The sequence below is a fragment of the Mya arenaria genome, chromosome 16, assembly GCF_026914265.1.
Source record: "Mya arenaria isolate MELC-2E11 chromosome 16, ASM2691426v1".
Taxonomy (NCBI): domain Eukaryota; kingdom Metazoa; phylum Mollusca; class Bivalvia; order Myida; family Myidae; genus Mya; species Mya arenaria.
This window is the reverse complement of record NC_069137.1, coordinates 43,661,390-43,686,613: the sequence shown is the minus strand read 5'-3', so window position 1 is coordinate 43,686,613 and position 25,224 is coordinate 43,661,390. Positions and strand designations below refer to the sequence as shown.

The window sequence follows — 25,224 nt, the reverse complement described above, 5'->3', positions numbered from 1 at the left end:
GTATAGGATAGATCACAAGTAGCCGTTTGATGTGGAATAAATCAGCGAGCGTAGCGAGTTGATAATTCCATATCAAACGGCTACTCGTGATCTATCCGACTTAGACAACAGAAAGTGTATTGCTTGTTCCTCAGCCCGATACCATACACTTGTATGAGAAAAAAATGTCAGGAAAGCACAGGAAACAAACATTTATGTAGTAATAAGTACGTCCTTGTAACATAAGTATGTGCACGATTTGCACGAGATTTACGAGTTGAAATATCCGACAGAAAAACAGTTGTGTGTGAGATTTATCAAACACTTTTGCATGCCTATGATTGGCCGGCTGGGGGTAGCTGTTGTCTAACTCTGCTTAGGGTATAGTCGTATGAATGCAGACATCAATGACGCATGTAACATCGATACGTTAAAAGTAATAAATATTTTGCAAAAAGTCGAACAGTGCCAATCGTACTATTTTTAGTGAATGTGATGCAAATAAAAAGATTGGCATGGTAACGATAGCAATACTTACCTTTGGCCATTTGAGCTAGAAACAACAATAACCTATCATTGTATATTCTTAATATACATATACTAAAAAGGAAAAGAATCATATGTTAGAACAAAATGTCTGATTTTTTTACGATTCATGTTACGTTTTACGGTACGGTTGGGCTACCTTAATGAATACGATACTGAAGATTGCAGCAGGATGTACCACACGCATACAATTTAGAAATCAAGAGTGTCCATCATTGCTTTTTTCTTGGCAAAGTTTCGGACATCGACAGAGGTGGCAACGGTGTATACAAACGTCATTTAGCGCTTGTAGAAACGTAATGATTAGCCTCAATTATAGGGGCTATACACCGTAAGATGAAATAGCGAAAAAACAAGGAATTTGTCGAAAACTGACATAAACTTAGTATCGATATGTACAATGCATTGAAACTAACTAACTGAAATACCACATAGTTTACAATTAATTTATTTTTCGCAGTTTTTTCGTACATGCATTTTTCCATTAAAAAAGATTACTAGATATGTATACCTAGAATTCATTCTTATGCGTGATTGGCTCTAAGTCGATGTTATCACGTGATATAACCAAGTTAGGTATATAGCTTAAATATTCCAACGGTTAAGGGTAAGCCTTCGTGGCACAGCGGATACAACACTGGACTGCAATTTTGGCAACACCGGTACGAACCCGTTCTCCGACACATTTTTTTTTTTACATTTTGGTATTTTTTTTAAAAATTATGATATCAAAGAGTTAAACATTTATTAAATAATTGTCCTAAGCTTCGTTACAGAAAAAACTTTTTTGGTGCCAATCTGGTGTATAGTCCCTTTAAAGGCAGTTGGAATGTATTGAATTATTAATCGATCTTCGAGTGGACCGTGAACCACGTTAAAATACGTCATATACTTTGTCAATTTGTCCATGAACTCGTAGACACTGTTGCGAGGCGTTGGCACTACCACGTTTACTGCGTCTGCTCGACGAACACCTACAGCACTGAGAGTGCTAGACGGTTATATTGAAGCGCACGTCTCCTGATTGTGGCGGTGCGCTTGAACATAATTGAGGGTTCACTGTGTTGCAAGTTTTGTGTCATGTTCATCCATTTGATCATACGTTGTCATTCCACTAAATTACTTAAGCAGTTTCCATGTACATTTTTTTTGTATTCAAAAATATAACGAAGAAATCGCAACTCTCCTCCCAGCATGTAATATGCTAACGAATTAGCTAAAAATAATGATGATTTAGAGATCTTATTAATTCATAATATATACAAAATCCCCCGGCGGGGGGGGGGGGGTCCCACGAATTTCAAACCATCCTCCGGTTCACCAGTGGGAATGAATATCCTCCAGAATTAATGATTATGAAAAATGGCGATTATGAAAATCCCCTGATATGGGACTCAAATCCCCTGGAATTCTGAAATTAAAATCCCCTGGAAAGCCTTTCAAACATATGCTATGTGTGTATACCACGTGATAAATCGCGTCATAAATGCTACGTCGGAAGGCAATATTTCATTTCTTAACCATTTTAAATGAAACATAGCACCGTCTACATCGCTTACGGAGCCCCACATTCGGTATTTTCCAAAAATTTGATTGAGAGTTGGATGAGATTTTAGTTTTTAAAACACTGCGACAAACCTTTACACAACACGGTTATCTGACAGAGCACTGCCAAAACATTATTTTTGAAACAGGTTTGTCGAAGTGTTTGATGAAACGAATGACCTCATCAATTTTCGATAATAGACTGACCTTTGTTTCATTTTAATGGTGTTGTAATTGAAAAGTCATCTCTGATATAAGTCTTCATTTTAAGTAAATGTTTGCCTTTCGACGTTGTATCTATGACGTAATTTATCTCGTCGTATACAAACACTGTAATTGCTTTTAAATAATAAATGTTACTTGGTGTGTGCACCTAATACCGGCATTGGCTGCATGCCAACTATGTGTAATATCATGCTCTTCCATCCCCTGTGTATGCTTATCGTTTAAATAGCAAATTTCATCTTAAAATAACATAAAAAAATGTGTTTATGTTTTTTTAATTACCAATTTTAATTATCCTGTATGGATTATGTTTATCTTTAAAAGCATGTTAAAAACATAAAAATGTGGTAATTTTTTAAACTTTAAAATGTGTTCATCTTTAAGACCCCCAAAAGCATACATTTAATAAAAGGCTCATCCCTGCCAACGAGGGCCTACATGTAGGCTTTACTGACATGGCCTATTTGGTCATTTCCTATTCAGAGAATGTACTCTGCAGTTTGCTAAAATTAGGGACGGCAACGAGTACCTGATATTTTGTCTGTAAATCGTGTATTTGGTGATTTTTATAGATTTTTTATTTTTTCCGAGTACTCGAGTAGTGATTTGGTACTCGAGTACCCGAACGTTCGATCGAGTACTCGAGTACCAAATCACTACTCGAGTACTCGGAAGAAATAAAAAATCTATAAAAATCACCAAATACACGATTTACAGACAAAATATCAGATCTGGTTAGTTGTCAATAGTACAATTTACGGTCCCTCTAATCCCCGCTGTGTATACAATTGACCTCAATCAGTTAGTTGACTGTTGTTGTGATAGTTTCAAACTGTCAACAAAGGACCCCTATTTCAAATTAGCACTGATGTCAATTAGCGAAGTTTTGAAAGCAGTACTTTCACCTAACAATTATAATGTATACCAATAAGAGACCTTTCACCAAACAATGGACGCTTACGAGCGAAAGAGTATCGACCGTTACGAGAATTGATTTCTTACGGGCCTAATATAAAGTTATGGTACATGTGTAACGTGTGACGTCAAACAAACACAAACATATGCCATCAGGGAAAATCAAGCTCGACCCTGACGGAGTCCCAAACACACCCGACAACATCATGCGGCTGCCAAGAGCAGACAGTATTCTTGAGAGTACCCAGATGTCAGCAGCCGCCAGTATCACCGATGAAACTATGGAACCCGATTTATTATATTCTTCAAATTCATATTCTAAACGGTAGAACAAAGTGTGATATTCCAGGTAAAGCAACATGTGCAAGAATCAGTACAATAGACTATTTTCTGTACAACGCTCACATGTTAAAGGCCTAGTTAAATCCTTCTATACGTGACCCCCCCCCCCCGCAACAGTTTTGGGGGGGGGGGGTATTATAGTAATTGACCCTAAATGTCCCTGAGCCAATAAACAAATAAACAAGAAATTTGTCCCTGCTGTGATCTCAGTGCAATCAGCAGGAGATGCACGACAGGGCATTGTCATGCCAAACATTCCTTAAGCTAGGCCTTTAAGTTTATATTATATTGACATATTGACATAAACAAGGGTTTGGTTCTCTATATCGTTCACATGCAGTTTCAATTTGTCTGTAAACAAAACCAGGAAGCACATGAGCCAACATTTAAATAATGGGATGACAGAAAAAATGAATTGATGCAAACTGTTAATCCAATAAAGCGATATATAAAAACACTAAATACTCATATTCTGTATAATTTATTCACGCTAGAAGATGCCAATTTAATTTGTAAATCATTTCCACAGTTTTTGTTATATGCCGATTACAAAACGTCTTCTGCCTTCAATATTGTGTGTATTGGCACTGCTAGCGAATCCAACAATGCAAAACAATTTTCATTGTGCACGGTATCTTTACAAAACTGTTAAAACAGAAAGATATAGAATTAACCTCAACGGGAAAAAGTAAAATGTTTAAGATACACATATATTTCATAATAATCATAAACAAATGTTAAAATTACGATACGTAACGGTCACAGGACCTCGTAAAAATTGAAGATTTTAAAATTGAAAGGCTAGAGCAAAAATGAAGCATAAGAAAAAGAAAATAATAAGAGCAAAAGTGAAGCAGGTATTAAAGAATTGTTTAATTTCTTAATGTCTGATGAACCATGTCAGGGGGGGGGGGGGGTATACGTGTTTTGTATTTGCCGAATTTTAAATGAGGGAAATGTGTGATTCGGAATGAAATTGCGGTGTTCGAAGGGATTTTGGTGTTTCGGGAGGATATATTCATCTTGTAAGTGAGTTAAATAAATTATCTCGCAATATAAATACGCCAACCTGGAGGCCACACGTGTAAGCTTTCCTCAGTTATTTAACCTATGTTTCAAGATGCATCACCAAAAAATTTATTGAATGCATAAGCTGACCGATTGCTTGTTTACAAAGTGAAAGTAAAAAATTGCGTGACTTGAATCTGTGTTTTTCGTCAAAGAGTGTTTTTATTTATCTATTTTTGCACATTTTTTCCTATAGACGGAGTTGTGCACTTACATGGGCACTATACGGCCGATTTTTGTATGTTTAAACACCTTTAATGTTGGGCAAGGAAGTTTTATGATTTTTGTGTGAGCTGTAAGTCATGTTGATGTATATAAAATAAGGCAAATTGTTATCCAATCAGAACGTACCCGCAGGCCGTTCGTTAGGGTACCCATGTTGTGAAATCACTGATGTCCGCGTGTCACTTCCTGGATCGTGGCTACCATGTAGTCGTGGATAGCTTTTTCTGTAGCCTTGACCTAGCTAAGCAGCTCATGCATCGCAATACCATTGAAGCGAAAACGTCCGATGTGCAAATAGCTGCATTTGCCTGATGTATGCTTACATTGAAATAAACTTTTATAATTTACGTTATATATTGTTTATCAAGGCATTGTTGGCATTTATATACGCGTATGCGATTTTTTTTTTCAAACACAAAAGTTTATCTTCGATCAAGACTTTTTCCCAAACATTCATTTATTAATCAATCACTCGATCAAAGTGCGTATTAACTAAACAAATCAATCAGGTTGTCTTAGTCTATTGCATGGATATCTTCTTATATCAGTAACTCTGAGATGCAATAGACCAATGTCAAAAATGGTAAAAAATGTAACACCGGCCCCAGGGACCACAGTATTTGTCAGGCAGGGCCCTGTACTCATGGCCGCATTCCGAGACCACGGAAGACGGAAGCCGGTGCGGCTTCTGACCACAGCAGCGACGACCAGAGAGGTCAGCGTTTTTATTAATAATTAGTGGAAGAACTTGCGTATCGCCGACATGGTGATGCGCAGCAGAACAGAGTGCGAATACGGCGAGTGGTGCTTCTTTGGGGTATTAAATCAAACGTTATTATGTTACACCATAATATAAGAATGTGTATACGATAATTAAGGTAACTAAAAATTCTGTACAAAAATACAAAAACTACAGTTCGTAGAAATTCACTTTAAATTTGAAACCAGGGGATAGTAAAACTATGTATGTATAAATATATGACAAATGTTCGATATAATTTCAGACCGGAAACGACGTGATTGTTGTGTATGCAGCAATAGGAGGACGGACAGGCGGCGGTCGCGCTTTGTTAGTGGCATATATAGACGGGGTGTTTCCTTCTGCAAGTTTGCCAAGAAGAGTGACCATTCATTTAGTTCCTTCCTTCCTTCCTTCCTTCCTTCCTTCCTTCCTTCCTTCCTTCCTTCCTTCCTTCCTTCCTTCCTTCCTTCCTTCCTTCCTTCCTTCCTTCCTTCCTTCCTTCCTTCCTTCCTTCCTTCCTTCCTTCCTTCCTTCCTTCCTTCCTTCCTTCCTTCCAATCTTCCTTCCAATCTTCCTTCCAATCTTCCTTCCTTCCTTCCAATCTTCCTTCCTTCCTTCCTTCCTTCCTTCCTTCCTTCCTTCCTCCGTCCGTCCGTCCGTCCGTCTGTCCGTTCGTTCTTTCATTCATTTATTTATTTAACCGTTCGTTCGTTTATTAATTAATTAATTCATTCATTCATTCATTCATTCTTTCATTCAATCATTCATTCATCCATTCATTCATTTGGTCGTTCGTTCGTTCGTTCTTTCGTTCGTTCGTTCGTTCGCTCGCTCGCTCACTCATTCATTTGTTCATACAAGCATTCATTCATGCATTTTTTATATAAGCCCAAATTAAGTTGTTAAACACACCCCCCTTTTGTTGTTGACAAGTAACTAATCAGTATAATTTATGGCGTTTTTAGTGGTCTATACATCTTTTTCTTTCGAGAATAGGCCTTGAAGAAGGGTAACATAAACATTTGAATACATTTTTATGATTCGTATTGCTTATATATAAGATCGTATAGCCGAATCACTCTATAGTTATAATTTTAATGAAATATACCATGTAAACGCATCTTTTCTGTTAAAGGGATTTGTTTTATATTAAATAAGGTTGCAAGAAGTGGTCAGTGCCTATTTACAAACCGCGGCTAAAAAAGTTGTTTCTACATAAAGCGACGTTCTTGGAATGCGCCATATGACGAATCTTTGACAGCTACACAACACGATCAATTTTCAATTAATAGTTGTACCTTCAGTGTAATACTTATGATAATAACAAGGGGAATAGTAATAATAAGACAAACATCATATACTGCAAATGATTTCCTTTATAAGAAATGTAATTGAACACATTAGTATAATGGATATAATATGATATAATAAAACAGGTAAATAATGACACATTACTACACCGGTACTACATAAGTTTCCCTTTCATTCAATTAAAAAACAGTAAACCTCTACCTTTTTTTAAACCACAATCTTTACAATCGCTTAAGAGAAACGGAAACTATAAAAACGTTTACTGAATGTATGTCATACTGATTGGTGACGTTCTTGAAATGTGCTAAATTAAACGTTTGGCACAGGCGACGTCATTTGGTAATTTCAGCATTGGCAGTGAAAAATACAGCAGTCAATTATTATTAACAGTATTTTTCTTGAATACCGGACGTGTGTTTCCGGTCATGTGACCAGTACTGGAAAAACTCGTCTTACCCCCCCCCCCCCCATATAAGATGAGTCACGCGCAACAACGCGCCAAGTAATCGTAAAACGCGATTTTTAGAGGAACTATTTGATGTCATTAGTGATTTAAAATTACTGCGCTTTATGACGTCAGTACACAACGTCGCACGCGTTTTTTTGTGAAATGTACAAAAGTGCGTTTTCTACGTCAATTTTTCCACAAATTCATAATTTTAGGTATGCAATAATAAATTTCATTCATGTTTTTCCGGTCGAGGGTCGGATTTTTCTATCCGTACCGGAAACACATGATAGATACTTATAATATTATATATGTCGTATCTCACATTCAAACCTATAGGGCCATCGTTGAATATATTTTTAATTCAAACAATATTTTGATCATGCAATGAGGAACACGTTTGTGTTCAAATTACTTAATAGATGTGCTAAATCTGAAACTGAATCTTATTTCGCTTAACTGGCTTTACTGTTTTCGGATGGCTACACGCCAGTGCACAAAATTATTTAGTTTTTCGCCTTAACCGACTATACTTCCATGTACTGATTTCGGATGGATACACCCCAGTGCACAAAATTAGTTTGTATTTCGCCTTAACTGGATATACTTTCATATGTGTTCGGATGGATGCACCTCAGCTCACATGCATCCAATTAAGTATACATACACCCAATTCCATTCGCACGGTTCACTGGACCGTAACACGGTACACCCTATATCGCTTCATTGAATGTGAATGATTTCGTAGGTTTTGTGTTAAATGTAAAAAGCCAAGGAATATCTACCAAAGTTAGTATTATTCTTTTTGATTTGTTTATGTTGTATTTCTTTATTAAAGGCTGTGAACATTTTAAATTACAATGCTTGTTTGTATGGTGATGATTAAAGAAGTCCAACTTCATCCATTACAATTTATTAATGAAACAACGTTTCGGACATTTGGCCTTCATAAGGTTGTATGTATATAATAGACAGGAAATGTCGTCAACGTCAAAAGACAACAACGTTGATAACGTCAAAATATAGCATACAATTTTGTGCAAAATAATACCTTATATGATCTTTAGATATACAAATATATTGGTAAAATGCAATATAAATGGTTCAGTTCATTGATATTAATGATTGTTTGTGAAATAAGTACTTGCCACATTATACGTACTTATAACAATGTTGGCAAGTTGTTTTGTTGATATATTTGATTTTATCGCATTTTTGGACGTAAGGGACAGGTTTCAAAAAAGGATTGTAGTCGTTACTTCAAAAATCTAAAATCTACATGAACGTCTTATATTGCAGCATATCGACCTTTTAACGTTTACATCTTTGTATTTATTTTTAATACTTGATAAAATTTTCAAAATTCGCACATAAACGTTGCAAAAAATGAAACTCTCGCCCTGAGAAAATTAAAAAAAAATCAATATTGCTTGAAACAGTCCCTCCCTAAGTTATTTGTGATTTGTTTATAGATCATTATTTTGTATGGTATGCCATGATTCTACTGTATGTCTTAGGGAATATGTAATAATAATATTTCTTTTTGTTATCTTATTCGTGTAAAGTAAAGGTTGATTGAGAATAAAGCTTTTTATTGGCTGTTGTATCAGGGCACTGTCTTCTTAATTGAATTTTTAATAATAATAATAATAATAATAATAATACTAATACTAATACTATTACTACTACTACTACTACTACTACTACTACTACTACTACTTCTACTACTACTACTACTACTACTACTACTACTACTACTTCTACTTCTACTACTACTACTACTACTACTACTACTACTACTACTACTACACTACTACTACTACTACTACTACTACTACTACTACTACTACTACTACTACTACTACTACTACTACTACTACTACTACACTACTACTACTACTACTACTACTACTACTACTACTACTACTACTACTTCTTCTACTACTACTACTACTACTACTACTACTACTACTACTACTACTACTACTTCTACTTCTACTACTACTACTACTACTACTACTACTACTACTACTACTACTACACTACTACTACTACTACTACTACTACTACTACTACTACTACTACTACTACTAATAATAATAATAATAATAATAATAATAATAAGTCACTTTAAACCGATTGAACTACTACTGGCGCAGAAAATTGCCTCCTTCACTCAAAGGCATAGGCTTCTTTATGCTTTGAGTTTGAGGGATCATGATGTTTTGCGTTTAGTGTTTAAAACACTCAAGCGCATCTTCCGTTGTTACCAAATGTGTAAACTAGACTGAACTTAACTAAGTTAAATGCATACAACATTTACTCATCCAGCATATGCAACTATTGTAAAATCATTTAGGCAATATCAGGTTGTTGTTTTTTGTTATACAGAATAAGCAGAATAATATTAATTAAGTTGAATTGGACAATACTTACTAGTTTGTTAAGATTTGTGTATAGTTAATAAACTTTGACAGGTTATTCAGAGATTTTGGTGATTTTTCTCATAGTTAATTTACAAATTTAAACAATACCGGTGTTAAAAATATTCATTTTAACAAGCATGATTTTAAAAAAACAACAACGGTGATTGTGGTATCAAACATGATTTTATTACACATGTAGGTGTTAGTTTGATCAGCATTTTCACTACACAAAGTTCTTACCCTTCAAACAAAATAAATGTAAATCTGAATCTTTATTATAATTTTAATATTTTACAGCTGATGTGTCATAATTAAATGTTTGAAAACCTTTATATTTAAACCAACAGACATGAAACGCAAGAGAGAGAAATATTCGACTCGAAAATTGAATTCATGTGATATTTATCATCTAAAATATGTCATAAAAATGTTAAATAGACAAAGTATGGTAAGGTTTAGGATTGTCAGTTTAGCAGCAAATGGGAAACTTTAACTTTAGAGGAAAGTTTTTAAACGTATAAAAGTTGTGTAATTTAAAGGGATTGTACACCAGATTGACACCAAAATTATTTTTTTCTGTAACGAGTCTCAGGACAATTATTTAATAAAATGATTAACTCTTTGATATCATAATTGTAAAAAAAAATACCAAAATGCAAAAACAAAAAACGAGTCGGACACCGAGTTCAAACCGGTGTCGCCAAAATTGCAGTCCACTGTTGAATCCACTGTGCTACGAAGGCTTACCCTAAACAGTTGGACTATTTAAGCTATATACCTAACTTGGTAATGCCACGTGATAACATCGACTAGCTAATCACGCATAAGGAATGACTTCTAGTAGGTAGACATACCTAGTAATCTAAAAACTGCGAAAAAATAATTGTAAACTACATGGTACTTCATTTAGTAAGTTTCAATGCATTGTATACATCGATACCAAGTTAATGTCAGTTTTCGACAATTTTCTTTTGTTTCCGATATTTCATCATACGGAGTACAGCCCCTTTAAATTACGAATGAACAAAAAAAAGCATAAAGGAAACTTCTCTTTTATGAGTACAATCTATTCGCACTTTTTAAAAACAAGCACATTTTGAATAAATAATGACAGAAAATCATGCATAGCAGTTATATTATAACTTTTCCATTTGGAACTCCTCTGCCATTTTTAAAGAAAACAATCTCGGATGTATATGGACGGTTTACAATGTCAGAAATCGGGTGTTTTTAAGTCCACTGCAAGTAGATCGCGTAGTTATTTTTATTTAGCAGTTAAACTTAATGACCTAACTCTTGGGAAACTTAATTATGTTTGCAATAATACACTTCACTGGCAATCAATTTAAACTTTTATCAACAAATACAAGCTAAAACACAAAATTTAGTTAATGATATAATTCATAATTTTACGAACTACTTCTACTGATGTACCGGCATACATTCTATGTTGTTTTCATTAAAAAAATGGCCGTGAAGCTCCGAATGAAACTTTTCCTCCCCAAATGATCGTTAAATTAAAGGCACTTTACATTAGAGCGCCAATAAAATCGAATCTTTTTATGCTAACAAAAATTCTCTTTAGTGAAACAAAGGAAGCTTTATTTTGAATCAAGCACACACAACTAAGAGAATGGTAAAATGTAATAGGATCAAAACCAAATAAACAATCAACGGCAGATGCGCAACGTCGCAAGAAAATATAAAGTATCCATGAATGTCAAAATATTTTGAGGATATTACTTTAGAATGGTCAGCAAAACAGGAATGTACTGTTAGGTAAACCGGTAAACGGGTTGCCTCCATCTTACACTTGTCCAGTAAACCGGTAAACGGGTTGCCTCCATCTTACACTTGTCCAGTAAACCGGTAAACGGGTTGCCTCCATCTTACACTTGTCCAGTAAACCGGTAAACGGGTTGCCTCCATCTTACACTTGTCCAGTAAACCGGTTAACGAGTTGCCTCCATCTTACACTTGTCCAGTAAACCGGTAAACGGGTTGCCTCCATCTTACACTTGTCCAGTAAACCGGTAAACGGGTTGCCTCCATCTTACACTTGTCCAGTAAACCGGTTAACGAGTTGCATCCATCTTACACTTGTTCAGCAAACCGGTTAACGAGTTGCCTCCATCTTACACTTATCCGGTAAACCGGTAAACGAGGTGCCTCCATCTTACATTTGTCCGGTAAACCGGTTAACGAGATACCTCGAAACTGGTTTATTTGTTACTCAATCCGACATTTGGCTACTAAACTGGTTTACTTGCTACCAAATCTGTCCTTTGGCTACTAAACTGGTTTATTTGTTACTTAATCTGACATTTGGCTGTTAAACTTCTATACTTCTTAAACAATCTGACATTTGGCTACTATACTGGTTTACTTGTTACTCAATCTGACATTTGGCTACTAAACTGGTTAACATGTTACTTAATCTCACCTTTTGTCAATTACACCTATTCACATGACACTCAATATTACACTTTTCCACCTAACCAGTTTTCTTGTTAATCAATATCCCACTTGTTTAATAATCCGATTTATTAGTTCCTCAGTCGCCCACTCCATTAAACAGATTGACTAGTTCCTAAATCTCCCACCTGTCCATTTAACCGGTTTACTAGTTCCTCAATCTCCCACGTGTCCATTATACCACTTTACTTATTACACAATCTCACATTTGTCCATTATACCGGTTTACTTATTATACAATCTCCCACTTGTCCACCAAACCGTTTTACTAATTCCTCAATCTCCCATTTGTCCATAAAACTGGTTTACTTGTTCCTCAATCTCCCCTCAATTGTCCATTTAACCGGTTAACTAGTTCCTCAATCTCCCACCTGTTCATTAAACCGGTTTACTAGTTCCTAAATCAGTTCCTCAATCTCCCACTTGTCCATAAAACCGGTTTACTAGTTCCTTAATCTCCCACTTGTCAATTTAACCGGTTTAATAGATCCTCCATCTTCCACTTATCAATTTAACCGGTTTACTAGATCCTTAATCTCACAATTGTCAATTTAACCGGTTTACTAATTCCTTAATCATCGAATTGTCTATAAAACTGGTTTACTAGTTCCTCAATCTCCCAATTGTCCATAAAATCGGTTTACTAGTTCATCAATCTCCAAATTTTCTATAAAACTGGTTTACTAGTTCCAAAATCTCCCAATTGTCCATTAAACTGGTTTACTAGTTACTCAATTTCACAATTGTCCATAAAACCGGTTTACTAGTTCCTCAATCTTCCACTTGTTTATAAAACCGCTTTACTAGTTACTCAATCTCCAAATTTTCAATTTAACCGATTTTCTAGTTCCTTAATCTCCCACTTGTCCATTTAACCGGTTTACTAGTTCCTCAATCTCCCACTTGTCAATTTAACCGGTTTACTAGTTCCTCAATCTCCCACTTGTCTAGTAATATATCGATTTATAGTTCCTCAATCTCCCACTTGTCCATTATACCACTTAAATTATTACACAATCTCTCACTTGTCAATTATACCGGTCTACTTATTATACAATCTCCTACTTGTCCATAAAACTGGTTTACTAATTCCTCAATCTCCCATTTGTCCATAAAACCATTTTACTAGCTCTTAAATCTCCCACTTGTCTATTAAAGCGGTTTACTAGTTCCTCAATCTCCCAATTGTCCATAAAACCGGTTTACTAGTTACTCAATCTTCCACTTGTCTATAAAACCGGTTTACTAATTCCTCAATCTCCCATTTGTCCATAAAACCGTTTTACTAGCTCTTAAATCTCCCACTTGTCTATTAAAGCGGTTTACTAGTTCCTCAATCTCCCAATTGTCCATTTAACCGGTTTACTAGTTCCTCAATCTCCCACTTGTCCATAAAACCGGTTTACTAGTTCCTCAATCTCCCACTTGTCAATTTAACCGGTTTACTAATTCCTTAATCTCACACTTGTCAATTTAACCGGTTTACTAGTTCCTCAATCTCCCACTTGTCCATTATACCGGTTTTTTAGCTTCTCAATCTCCCAATTTTCCATTATACCACTTTTCGTATTACACAATCTCACACTGTCCATTATACCGGTTTGCATATTACAAAATCTCACACTTGTTCATTAAACCAGTTTACTTGTAAATCAATATCCTTCCTGTATATAAATAACTGGTTTACTTGTTATTCAATCTGCCCTTTGGCCATTTACTGGTTTACTTGTTACACAAGCTCAAACTTGTCTATTTTTTATTAATGCATACATCATGAAACGTGTTATCTTCGTCGAAACCAGCATCGACTTAATATAAGTAGCAAGTTAAGCAAACCAAGCAATCACTTAAGCGAATTAATGAATTGTTGCAAACTTCATAGGCAAATTGGCATAAACAGCATTTGGCCATTAAGAAAATAACATAATTTTAACTAAACAGAATGAATGAATAAGTATAAATGGACATACTGTAATTATATCTTAAAATATAAGTAAGAAAAATAAACAAAAGATAACATTGTTATAAAAAAGAGCATAACTATTATACAAAGAAAGTACTTCTTTAATTCATTGCGTATTTAATGTTACCTTAATTGTTCCTTTATTTTACATAAGTCGTTTAAAGATTTTGTAATTTGGCCATGATAGTTTACCTAGGTTATGTTAGCGTAAGTGTCAGAATTTACTACAGTACAGCATGGGAGGAAATGGTATTCATTTTCAATTACATTTACGTAACACTATTTGAATAGTCTATTTTCTCTCGCAATACAGGTATACCTTCCGTTTATTTGTGAGTTGATACTATCACGGAAGAAAATTGTTTGTGAAATTTATCATTTTTAATTCAATCAAGATATCATTGGTATTTTAAATTTGTTTCAATGCACGATATGTATCTGATTTAATCATACTATTTATCGATCAACTCCAGTCTGCAGTCTTCGATAAGGTTCGCGCGTGCTATTTTAAACATACCGGGGAAAACCTTTCGTCACTTCCGGAGCTATTTTAAGAAATTCCGGCGCACACTTGCCTTTGCTTGACAAGAAATTCTTAGATTCGATCTTAGATTTGAGGTTATACTTTCGGAAGATTTAAAACAAGATTAGTTTTGAATACAACTAATAAATAAGATCGACTTTACCTTTCGTAAAGAATAAGGATGATATCAAAATTAAGGACAGATCAAAGATGTATATTAAATACGGCCCCCGGAGTCTAGATTGTAGCATCAAAAAGCATTCGACATCTACATCATAATTATCGATAAAAACTGTCATTCTAAATGTTTTATAATAGAATAGGCACAATCGTAGTATTAAACAACAATAATTTGGTTTAAACATGTACAATTTTAAAAATCGATCGGACAAAGACGGGAGACTATTATATGCCCTAAGGGCTTGATCATCAAATACGTAAAATTCTCAAAAACTTCAATAAGCTCATTATTAATATAAAACTCAACATTTCGAATTTACTTCCTTTCTTTCATTGTACATTTAAGACTTATGAACATTAATTTTTAAACTCGATTTGATAGAATAATGATAAAAAGAATCAATCTGAGCATGCAGACTGGCTGCATCAGTAATTAAAAACACAATAGCATCAGCAAATAAAATCGTATTCATAGATAAAAAGTCAAGGTCCTTAGCATAAGTTGAAATCAATGTTCTCATAGATAATAAAACAAAAGGGGAGATAATGTCCCAACCCCCTGTTTCAGACCGACTGTAACATCAAACATTTGAGAATAACTATTATCTCTAGCTATCTTTATAAAGGACTGGATCTCGCTCTATAAACACTTCATCATGTTGATAATTTTACTGCTGATTCCCGATTAGATCAATTGTTTTCATTATGTATTTTTATTAACTTTGTCAAAAGCTCTTTTGTCATCTATAAACGCGCACCAAAATTTGGAACCTTTGTTTAGAATTTGTTTTGTTTAATAGTAGTAAATGTAGTAAAAATACAGAATCAGCTGTAGAGAGACCATTATAGAATGTATTATTGTTTTCACAATATTCGATAATGCGATTTCTTAATATTATTGAATATATTTTGGCAGCAACATGTACTACAGTAATGTTCCTTTAATTTGCTTGGTTAGGATTATCTTCTTTTTTAAAAGAAGGGCCAATCATGCTTTCATACCAGCATTTCGGTTAAAACAAAATCAATTAAATATGTATATAGTTCAACAAAGATACATCAAAATAAATTTATTGCTGTCAATGAAACAATCCGCAACATTCCTATCGATATCACAGGCTTAAGCGCCTTAGTTCTTTTCACAATTTATTCCATTAAAATTCTAAATCAAGTTAAACAATGTATAGCGTTTCGGCTCTCGAGGATTCATGCTTACTTATATTGAATTGATCATCAGCTTGATTTGAAATAAGATCAGAAAAATAATTTTCGGAGACTTTATTGGAATACTTAAAAAATACTGATTGATATCATGTATTTAAAAAGTATCCCAGGTTCTATTTGACTAAAAGATGGTATATTTGCATTTGTCTGTACTATTTAATATATGTTATATACTTCAATTCATTTTCTTCCGTATTATTTTGGTCAAAAAGGTGTGTCATCAAACTAAGGCGCTTTTTTGGTACAAGTGATATGCATTGTTTAAATTTGCTGAGGATACACAGGTAGTTCTTAAATATTCTCTAATTAGTCCAAAAATTCTTATCATTTGAGGTTAGAATTAATATAACAAGTATAGAATATTTAAATTTCCTGAGTCTATCCAACGTGTTCGTAAATTTCTGTGTTTTCTGAGGGGTCGAACACTTTGAATCATTTGAGCTAATAACTAATTTTCAGTCTCACTAATTTTCAGTCTTTCTTTTCTTAGGATACCGAACGAGCTCTTATATTTGTTGTGATTAAAATTGGCCTAATATTTGTATAACTTTTTGAGCTAATTATTGATTTGTAATGATATACCTCGTTAAATCTTTCCTAAGAATACACAACGTGTTTTTCAATTTTCTGTGATTTCAGATGGGTCGAACTATTCTTATCGCCACCTTGCTTTTGTCTTTGTGCTTTTCCGGAGTAGTGATGCAGAAAGAACACCCATTTCTTAACAAGGATCCTTTGGCTGTAGGTGCGACCCCTGCAAACGGTCCGGTAAGTGTAATTAAACGTCTTATTCGAGCGATTACGGTATTCAATGAAGAAATAGGCTTGTCAATTTATAAAACAAAACAGAATATTATTTATCTTATTAAGTACATACAGCTCTTCGTCATGTGATGTAGGCGGTAATGGCGGTGTTTTTTTGAGTGGGATAAGAAATCAAAATTTGGGATTTATTAAATAAATAGGTGCGTTTCATAAACGGATTTGACATGTGAATGACAATTCGATAAGTTATGATGTGGATACGATGGTTAAAAATCGAAAAACTAAGTATGTTGTTTTTGTTACACATACGCAGTATGTTGTGTTATATAAAAACGTTTTTCCATTACATGTTGTATATACACGATTACACGTTGACATGTTATATGAAAATTCGTATGTACATGTAGACGATGTACATTGTACAAGTTTTAATAAAAAATGTATTTCTGTATGTCTGTTATAAACACAAAAACTAGTTTACATATTCAATATTGCATGCATGAAAGAACAAAATGTATAACTTTGCAATATATTTTTATCAAGTATCAAGTTATACATTATCGCGAAAAACCTAAAGCTAATTTAGAAGTAGTGAATGTGAGGAGGTCTTAAGGGCTGATTTATATATTCAAGTCTTTTATTTTAAAAGCTTTCGTACAGAACATAGCTAATCTTACTAACAGAGATTTATTGTCAGAATTAAGTTACGATATACACTCAATCATACTTGAATTTCTGATATAATATCTAGGAATACAATTCTGCCTTACATCATTATAGATTTGACAAACTAAAACAAAATGAAATTCATCTTCAATATCGTTTAAATTAGACAGTGTACATTTCCTATCTTGTCTATGAATACGGTTATGTCTCCCAAGTTCAATGTTTAGATTATGGGAGGACAATCTGAGTTAAGCTAAGATATTTTTATGCATTTTCCAGTAAAACAGTGTTCATTGACATTTTAAACTGTACCTTCATTTCCTTAAACACATACAAATACTCTGGAAATTGCCATACTCATATGTTTACGAGTCCAATTTATCATAACTGTCCAATCAACAATGTATTGGGGCTTTGTATTGATTGCATCTATTAAAAAAAAGATGTATGCATTTTTGTAACCCGGAAATAAATTTCATCAACTATTTTTCATTATTTTTCTGAATCACTTTCTTATTTCACAAGATATCATCAAGAACTATCAAGACATTATTGAATAGTTAGTATGTGGCATTTTGACATAAAAACAATGAAATAATGTCGCATACGTTTCCCAAATAATGTGAATGCCTTTTGATCCAAAATCTGATAAAATCTTCTTTTTTTAAATATGTTTAACTCTTTACTACCCCAAAACATGTCACCAAGAATATATGTTTTACTCCCAAAAAAGATCTATCCCCAAAACTAAATAAATCGTGGATTTTTTAAACGTTTTAGTGTTTGACCTTTCCCACCCTCTTTTGTATTGTGGCCGGCCCTTAAAGTTAAAAAGACCGTTTTCGTTGTAATCATCTGCTTAATCAGCGAGTACAAAGAATGGTTCTCGTAGAATAATAAAATTTGTTAAAATAAAGATTATATTCTGTATTATGTAATTGTTATATTGCGACTTAGTATGTCCCTCGTGGAGTGTATGTTAAGTATTAAACCTTATGCCTTTAAACAAATTCATTTTCAAATGTAGGTCATCTTTGTTTGACCCTGCTATGTACTTTGTGTTTATGTTACCAACTTTTTTTCAGTCTTGTCATTTTCGGCTGACATTCTAAATAACTGATTGTTTTTTCCAGGATAATTCGCTGAATGGTAAGTGTTATTTTAGTTTTATATTCCGCAACAAATAAAATAATGTTGTGATGCAAGCACCTTTCAAATTCTAGAACTGTCTTCATATGATTCCGTTTACATTGGCCAAGAAGCCATAAAACAAAGAACTATGATATACAATTAATAACTAAAACAATGATCATACTATAACATATCGCTTCTGCTATGATATGGGTAAGGACAACCAAGTCGATACTGGGTTAAAGCTATTTTCAATATGTGGTACTGAAAACTCCAGTTTGACTTTCACACTCTTTCGATCGTAAACCAACAGAGCTTAAAAACTTCCAAAACTTAGATTAACTATTTCAAATGCATAACTCAAGAAATCATGCCATGTCTGCAAAACTTCGTGGAAATAACTGAGCAGAATATACAAGATCCAACCAGAACCAAGATAACATCAATCCTTGACCAAACAAATTGCTAGATTAGAAACATACCAAGCCGGTTATTATAACAAAGGTGTTCCAAATACGTTACTTGTCAAAACGGCAAAACACAGTCTGGTAATATACTAAACGGTCTGGTAACATTACCACGATGTATAAATACTATATTGATAATCACCGAGACAAACAGTCGAGGTCAATATCATACAATTGTTGACTCAAAACTGTTTTAGAGTATATGTTATTGATAGCATTTGTATATGTTCTTGAATTTAAATAAAATATATATACCAGTTCTTGGACGTATTAATATTGCGCAAAGTCAATTACATAAAATATAGAGAGTGCAATACACTACGCTTACAAGTGGATTTCTTTTCGTAAACTATCGGTATGTGTATATTGTACATGCTTATAATTGCATGATCGATAATACGAGTGTGTGTATACCACGTGATCAATTACGTCATATATTCTACGTCGGAAGACAACATTTTGTTTAAAATGACTATTTAAAACCATTTTAAATTAAACAAAGGGCAGTCTATGCCGTTTAAAGATACCCGCCTTCGTTTTGTTACCGGAGTTTGATAAGGTGATTAATTTCCTTAAACACTTCGACAAACCTGTTTCCAAACTTATGTTTTGAAAGTGCTCCATCAGGCAGCGGTTTTGCGAAAAGGTTTGGCGTAGTGTTTTCAGAAACAACACTCAATCAAACTTTCGTAAAATACCGAAGGCGGGGCTCTGTAAGCGGCATAGACTGCGCTATGTTTCATTTAAAATAGTTGAGAGATAGTAAAGTTATCTTTGTTTAAAATCTTCATTCAAAGCAACCTCTGTAATTTTATGTGAATTTAATTTATTTTTCACATAAATTAATTACATTTTTTCTGATTTAATGTTTATTTAAACAGAGAACGTCCAATGGCGAAAAACACGCCTAAAATAGATGAACGGATTTAAATGTATAGATTTCCACCTCAACTTCCATTCCTTGAATGAACTGCTTTTCGCGTGTGCTAATGATAAGAGCGCTATATTACTAATATTTTATGTAACAAAATTACTGAAGGCAAATATTTTTTTTCGTTCGCAAGTGATGTGTGGTATTTTAAAATTGATCGCTGATTTTTCATCGTGTTCAAGTTATTCGCAAATTAAATCATTTATTACAGCTGATGGCAAATGCTTCTTTTCGGATAAAGACACCGTTAGTCCAGTATCTGTAAGGTTGGTAATCAACGAGAATGACCTTGGCCTTGTCATGCTGGATAACGACGGAACTGCTATTGGGGATGTGTCGTAAGTATTTTTCTTACTACAGATTGACTTAAGATTTAAGTAACGTCATAGAGAGAAATGAGTAAGAAATGTTAATTTCTAAATTACTTTTTGGACAGAAATGATATGAAAATATTTATAAAACTATAAAAGACTATGTTTTCTTTACTTTTACCGATGCAATCCTTAGCCCAAAATTCAACTTGACGGAACTTTGCAGAACGATGCAACGCTGTGTGCGCCGTGAAATTTTGGCAGAAGTAATCATTAAAAATGGCATAGTCTTTTATAGGCTAAGAAATGTTTTCATATTATCCTTTTTTTTGTCAAAAAGTTCATTTAGAAATTAACGTCACTTACTTCTTTGTTTCAATCGGGTTTGACCCGTGGTGACCCATGTAAAAAACCCGTTGAAATGTTTGAAATTGGGGCCTGGTTGGTTTGCAAACAGTTGTCTTTTCCGTTTCAACTGCTGTGTTTGAACTTAAAAACTGACTATAGTTTTGATATTTCAAATACGTGTCACTCTAACTAGGAATCTTAGATAATTTCACTTTACGACTAACAATTACATTTTATCATTGAGCTGTGGCTTACTTGACCAATCAACACAATATTTAAATACATCTTAAAAAAATCAGTAACGGTAGGTTATACCTCACAGATAATTTACGATCTTAAAGCTGCACTCTCACAGATTTGTCATTTTTATAACTTTTTTATTTTTTGTTTTGGAAAGAGCAAAATTTTGCGTAAATATCTGCCAACCAATGATAAAAGATTGCTGACAAAAGATCAGATCGCAGATTTGGTATTTCCGTTCGAAAATTAATGTTTTATGGCTTAAACCGTTACTAACTTTTGAACTTAATTATAAAATTCTGCGATCTAATGTTTTGTCAGCAGTCTTATATAACTGGTTTCCTTGGATTTTCGCAAAAATTGGCTCGTTCCAAGACAAAAAATTAAAAAGTTGTCAAAACGTTCAATCTGTGAGAGTGCAGCTCTAAAGGAATGTTGTTGTGTAATGTTGTCTAAAAAGTAGGGATGCAAACGAATATTCGAATATTCGATCGAACATTTGGTATTCGAATGTCAAAATCGGTATTCGAATATTCGATGCTTTTGTTGAATTAGTAAATTAATGCACTTTTTGCCTACAAATGTGTTCTTCGTCTGTCTTGTTTTTACAACGATTGGCCCTTAATGCCAGAGGTGTGAACAAGATGACACTATATACGCGTCATATCGGATATATCGTCGGGAACTATAAACAGCCCCCGTAATTTTGCATTTACTGGCTATGACAAGTGACATTAAACACATTCTAATTATTTTTGCTACATTTAAATGACCATGCCAATTAATCGGTTAAGAGATTAGCCTTTATACCAGTCCGTTGTTTTCACTGCTTATCAAGCTTGGCGATATTGCTCAAATCGCCTTGATGATATGAAGGACATGTGCTAGTTTTGTGCTTTGAACAGTTTTCCATGTTTCGATAAAACGCTCTTGCCTTGAAACGTAACTGTATGGTTTAACGTTTAAGGATATATTTCCTGTATTGTTGTACAATATGTAAGTTAAAAACGACGTTTGGCCATGGTGTCGTTTTCTTTAAATATTTTTCGTAAACATAATACCAGATCGAGGCTGCAAGTCACATGCTGGCGCATATCGTCATTTAACGTGACCGGGGAAATACGTAATTCCCGGATCCTATTTTGCATTGTTTACAAATATGCACATACAGGAATTGAAATCATTCGACTTTTTTTAAAAAGATGTATCTTTTTTCTTGGGATATATTCTGAAAATGGGGAAATTCAGAGGCTAATTTGTGGAACAACAAGTGTCCGTCGTGTGTAAACGATACGACAAAGAAGGGTAACAGGGCTCCGACTTAGTTACTACAGTTAATAATAGTTTACTGCAATTCTAAAAGGTTCATTTTGGTATTCGAATATTCGAATATTCGATCGAAAGAATTACCGAATATTCGAATATCAGTTTTGCCATTCGTTTGCATCCCTACTAAAAAGGGAATCAAACCACTCAGTGTATTACTTTGGATATTTGTCCTATCAGTGTTGTATTTGTAAGTTAGATTTGCAGAATTTTCAAGAGAGTTCAAATTGGTTTATAATAAATAGTGCTACCGCTGCGTTGTTTCAGATCGAGAAAGTGGTCGTATTATACAAGTGTGTGTTTCCGGGTCCTAAGAAGAAACTGATCACATATATACGCGTCTTCTTTTATTTTAGGTGGTCGTGTTTTTTGATCGATTATTCTGAGTTTAAAGACAACAAAGATTACATAGAGCCATCAGACGGAGCCCAAACATGCAAGGGGACGGGAAACAAGAAAAACTACTTTATCCGCCAGGGACCCGTGACCATGGACACGGGTGTGAACGAGGTGCAGTACAGGACACACATTATAGAAGTGGACGGTAGGCAGAACTCCAGACAATGATCGTCTTGCGTCCAGACTTGTATTCCTATATAATTGATCGCAAACTATTGTGTATCTATATCTTAGTTTAGTATTTTCACACTCTTATCTTAATATCAATTGCCATAATGTTAATATGACCCCTAAGTATCGTAAAAAAAACCTGTTTTGATACGATCCCTTAGCATCGTTAAAAACTTGTTTTGATACGGCCCCATAACATCGATAAAAACTTGTTTTAATATGACCCCTTAGTATCGTTAAAAACTTGTTTTGATATGACCCCTTAGTATCGTTAAAAACTTGTTTTGATTTGACCCCTTAGCATCGTTAAAAACTTGTTTTGATTTGATCCCTTAGCATCGTTAAAAACTTGTTTTGATTTGACCCCTTAGCATCGTTAAAAACTTGTTTTGGAAAACCCCCGAGTGTTACCCTTTGCGATCGTGCCTAGAAGTGGCATCGAATGTAATGAATGCACAGTCAATCATTGTTACTTTGACATGAATGTAATGTAGTCAAATATTGTAACTTACTGGTTATGAGTTTGTAAAATAAAGGTCAAAACTGAAGAATAGAACCATTCTTACTGTTTGTTTCCTGTTCTCTTCAACTGTACTGGGACGTGGAAAACACATGCGCAGCACTGCGCTCGGCAAACACATTTGGTTAAATATTGTTGGACGTATATTTCAAATTGAATCGCTTGCACGTTTAAGCGTAGTTATTTAATAAAGTATTAAACCGGGAATCTCTGTTTCTCTACAGGAATTGTCAACACAGACGGCACCGGAAAACCATGCGGAGGAGAAATTGACGGGGACGATGTAAGTAAACACCATACAAAATTGCAATTACAGACGAAAACTTTTCATAATTATTATATACAAGGCATTTGAACTTTAAATTAGATAAGCATTAGGCCATTTCAACGGAGCCAAGCTGAGCTCACTATTTTGGTGTTGCTATACTTCGTGTAATGTTCTCTTTTTCAAGTGTACTGAGATATTTTAAGAAAATAATATTCATGACAATCACGATAAGAAAATCTTTCTTTCTTCCAAAATCAATTTTCAGTTAATTATATGTCTAAGTAAAACTTATTTTGCTAAAGGAATGTTTAGTTGAATGTCTTGTTAGCCTTGAACCCTGTACCTGGTTGAATGTCTCTATTCGGCCTTGAACCCTGTACCTGGTTGAATGTCTATTTGGCCTTGAACCCTGTACCTGGTTGAATGTCTTTTTGGCCTTGAACCCTGTACCTGGTTGAATGTCTTTTTGGCCTTGAACCCTGTACCTGGTTGAATGTCTATTTGGCCTTGAACCCTGTACCTGGTTGAGTGTCTATTTGGCCTTGAACCCTGTACCTGGTTGAATGTCTATTTGGCCTTGAACCCTGTACCTGGTTGAATGTCTATTTGGCCTTGAACCCTGTACCTGGTTGAATGTCTATTCGGCCTTGAACCCTGTACCTGGTTGAATGTCTATTCGGCTTTGAACCCTGTACCAGGTTGAGTGTCTATTCGGCCTTGAACCCTGTACCAGGTTGAATGTCTATTTGGCCTTGAACCCTGTACCAGGTTGAATGTCTTGTTGGCCTTGAACCCTGTACCAGGTTGAATGTCTATTTGGGTTTGAACCCTGTACCGGTTGAATGTCTATTTGGCCTTGAACCCTGTACCTGGTTGAGTGTCTATTCGGCCTTGAACCCTGTACCTGGTTGAGTGTCTATTCGGCCTTGAACCCTGTACCTGGTTTAATGTCTGTTCGGCCTTGAACCCTGTACCTGGTTGAATGTATGTTCGGCCTTGAACCCTGTACCTGGTTGAGTGTCTATTTGGCCTTGAACCCTGTACCTGGTTGAGTGTCTATTTGGCCTTGAACCCTGTACCTGGTTGAGTGTCTATTTGGCCTTGAACCCTGTACCTGGTTGAATGTCTACTTGGCCTTGAACCCTGTACCTGGTTGAATGTCTACTTGGCCTTGAACCCTGTACCTGGTTGAGTGTCTATTTGGCCTTGAACCCTGTACCTGGTTGAGTGTCTATTTGGCCTTGAACCCTGCACCTGGTTGAATGTCTATTTGGCCTTGAACCCTGTACCTGGTTGAATGTATATTTGGCCTTGAACCCTGTACCAGGTTGAATGTCTATTTGGCCTTGAACCCTGTACCAGGTTAAATGTCTATTTGGCCTTGAACCCTGTACCTGGTTGAATGTCTATTTGGCCTTGAACCCTGTACCTGGTTGAATTTCTGTTCGGCCTTGAACCCTGTACCTGGATGAATGTATGTTTGGCCTTGAACCCTGTACCTGGTTGAGTGTCTATTTGGTCTTGAACCCTGTACCTGGTTGAGT

General features: G+C 34.8%; 1 protein-coding gene across 1 annotated transcript in view; it reads left to right on the top strand.

The window, feature by feature from the left end:
- Positions 1 to 8,037: 8,037 nt before the first annotated feature.
- Positions 8,038 to 25,224, top strand: part of LOC128221068 (uncharacterized) — a 37,385-nt gene continuing 20,198 nt past the window's right edge. Inside the window, exons 1-6 of the mRNA XM_052929507.1 lie at positions 8,038 to 8,135; positions 16,777 to 16,905; positions 18,702 to 18,717; positions 20,309 to 20,435; positions 22,679 to 22,866; positions 23,637 to 23,695. Coding sequence (XP_052785467.1) covers positions 16,777 to 16,905; positions 18,702 to 18,717; positions 20,309 to 20,435; positions 22,679 to 22,866; positions 23,637 to 23,695 — 519 coding nt within the window. The 5' untranslated portion in view covers positions 8,038 to 8,135. The remainder of the gene's footprint in view (positions 8,136 to 16,776; positions 16,906 to 18,701; positions 18,718 to 20,308; positions 20,436 to 22,678; positions 22,867 to 23,636; positions 23,696 to 25,224) is intronic.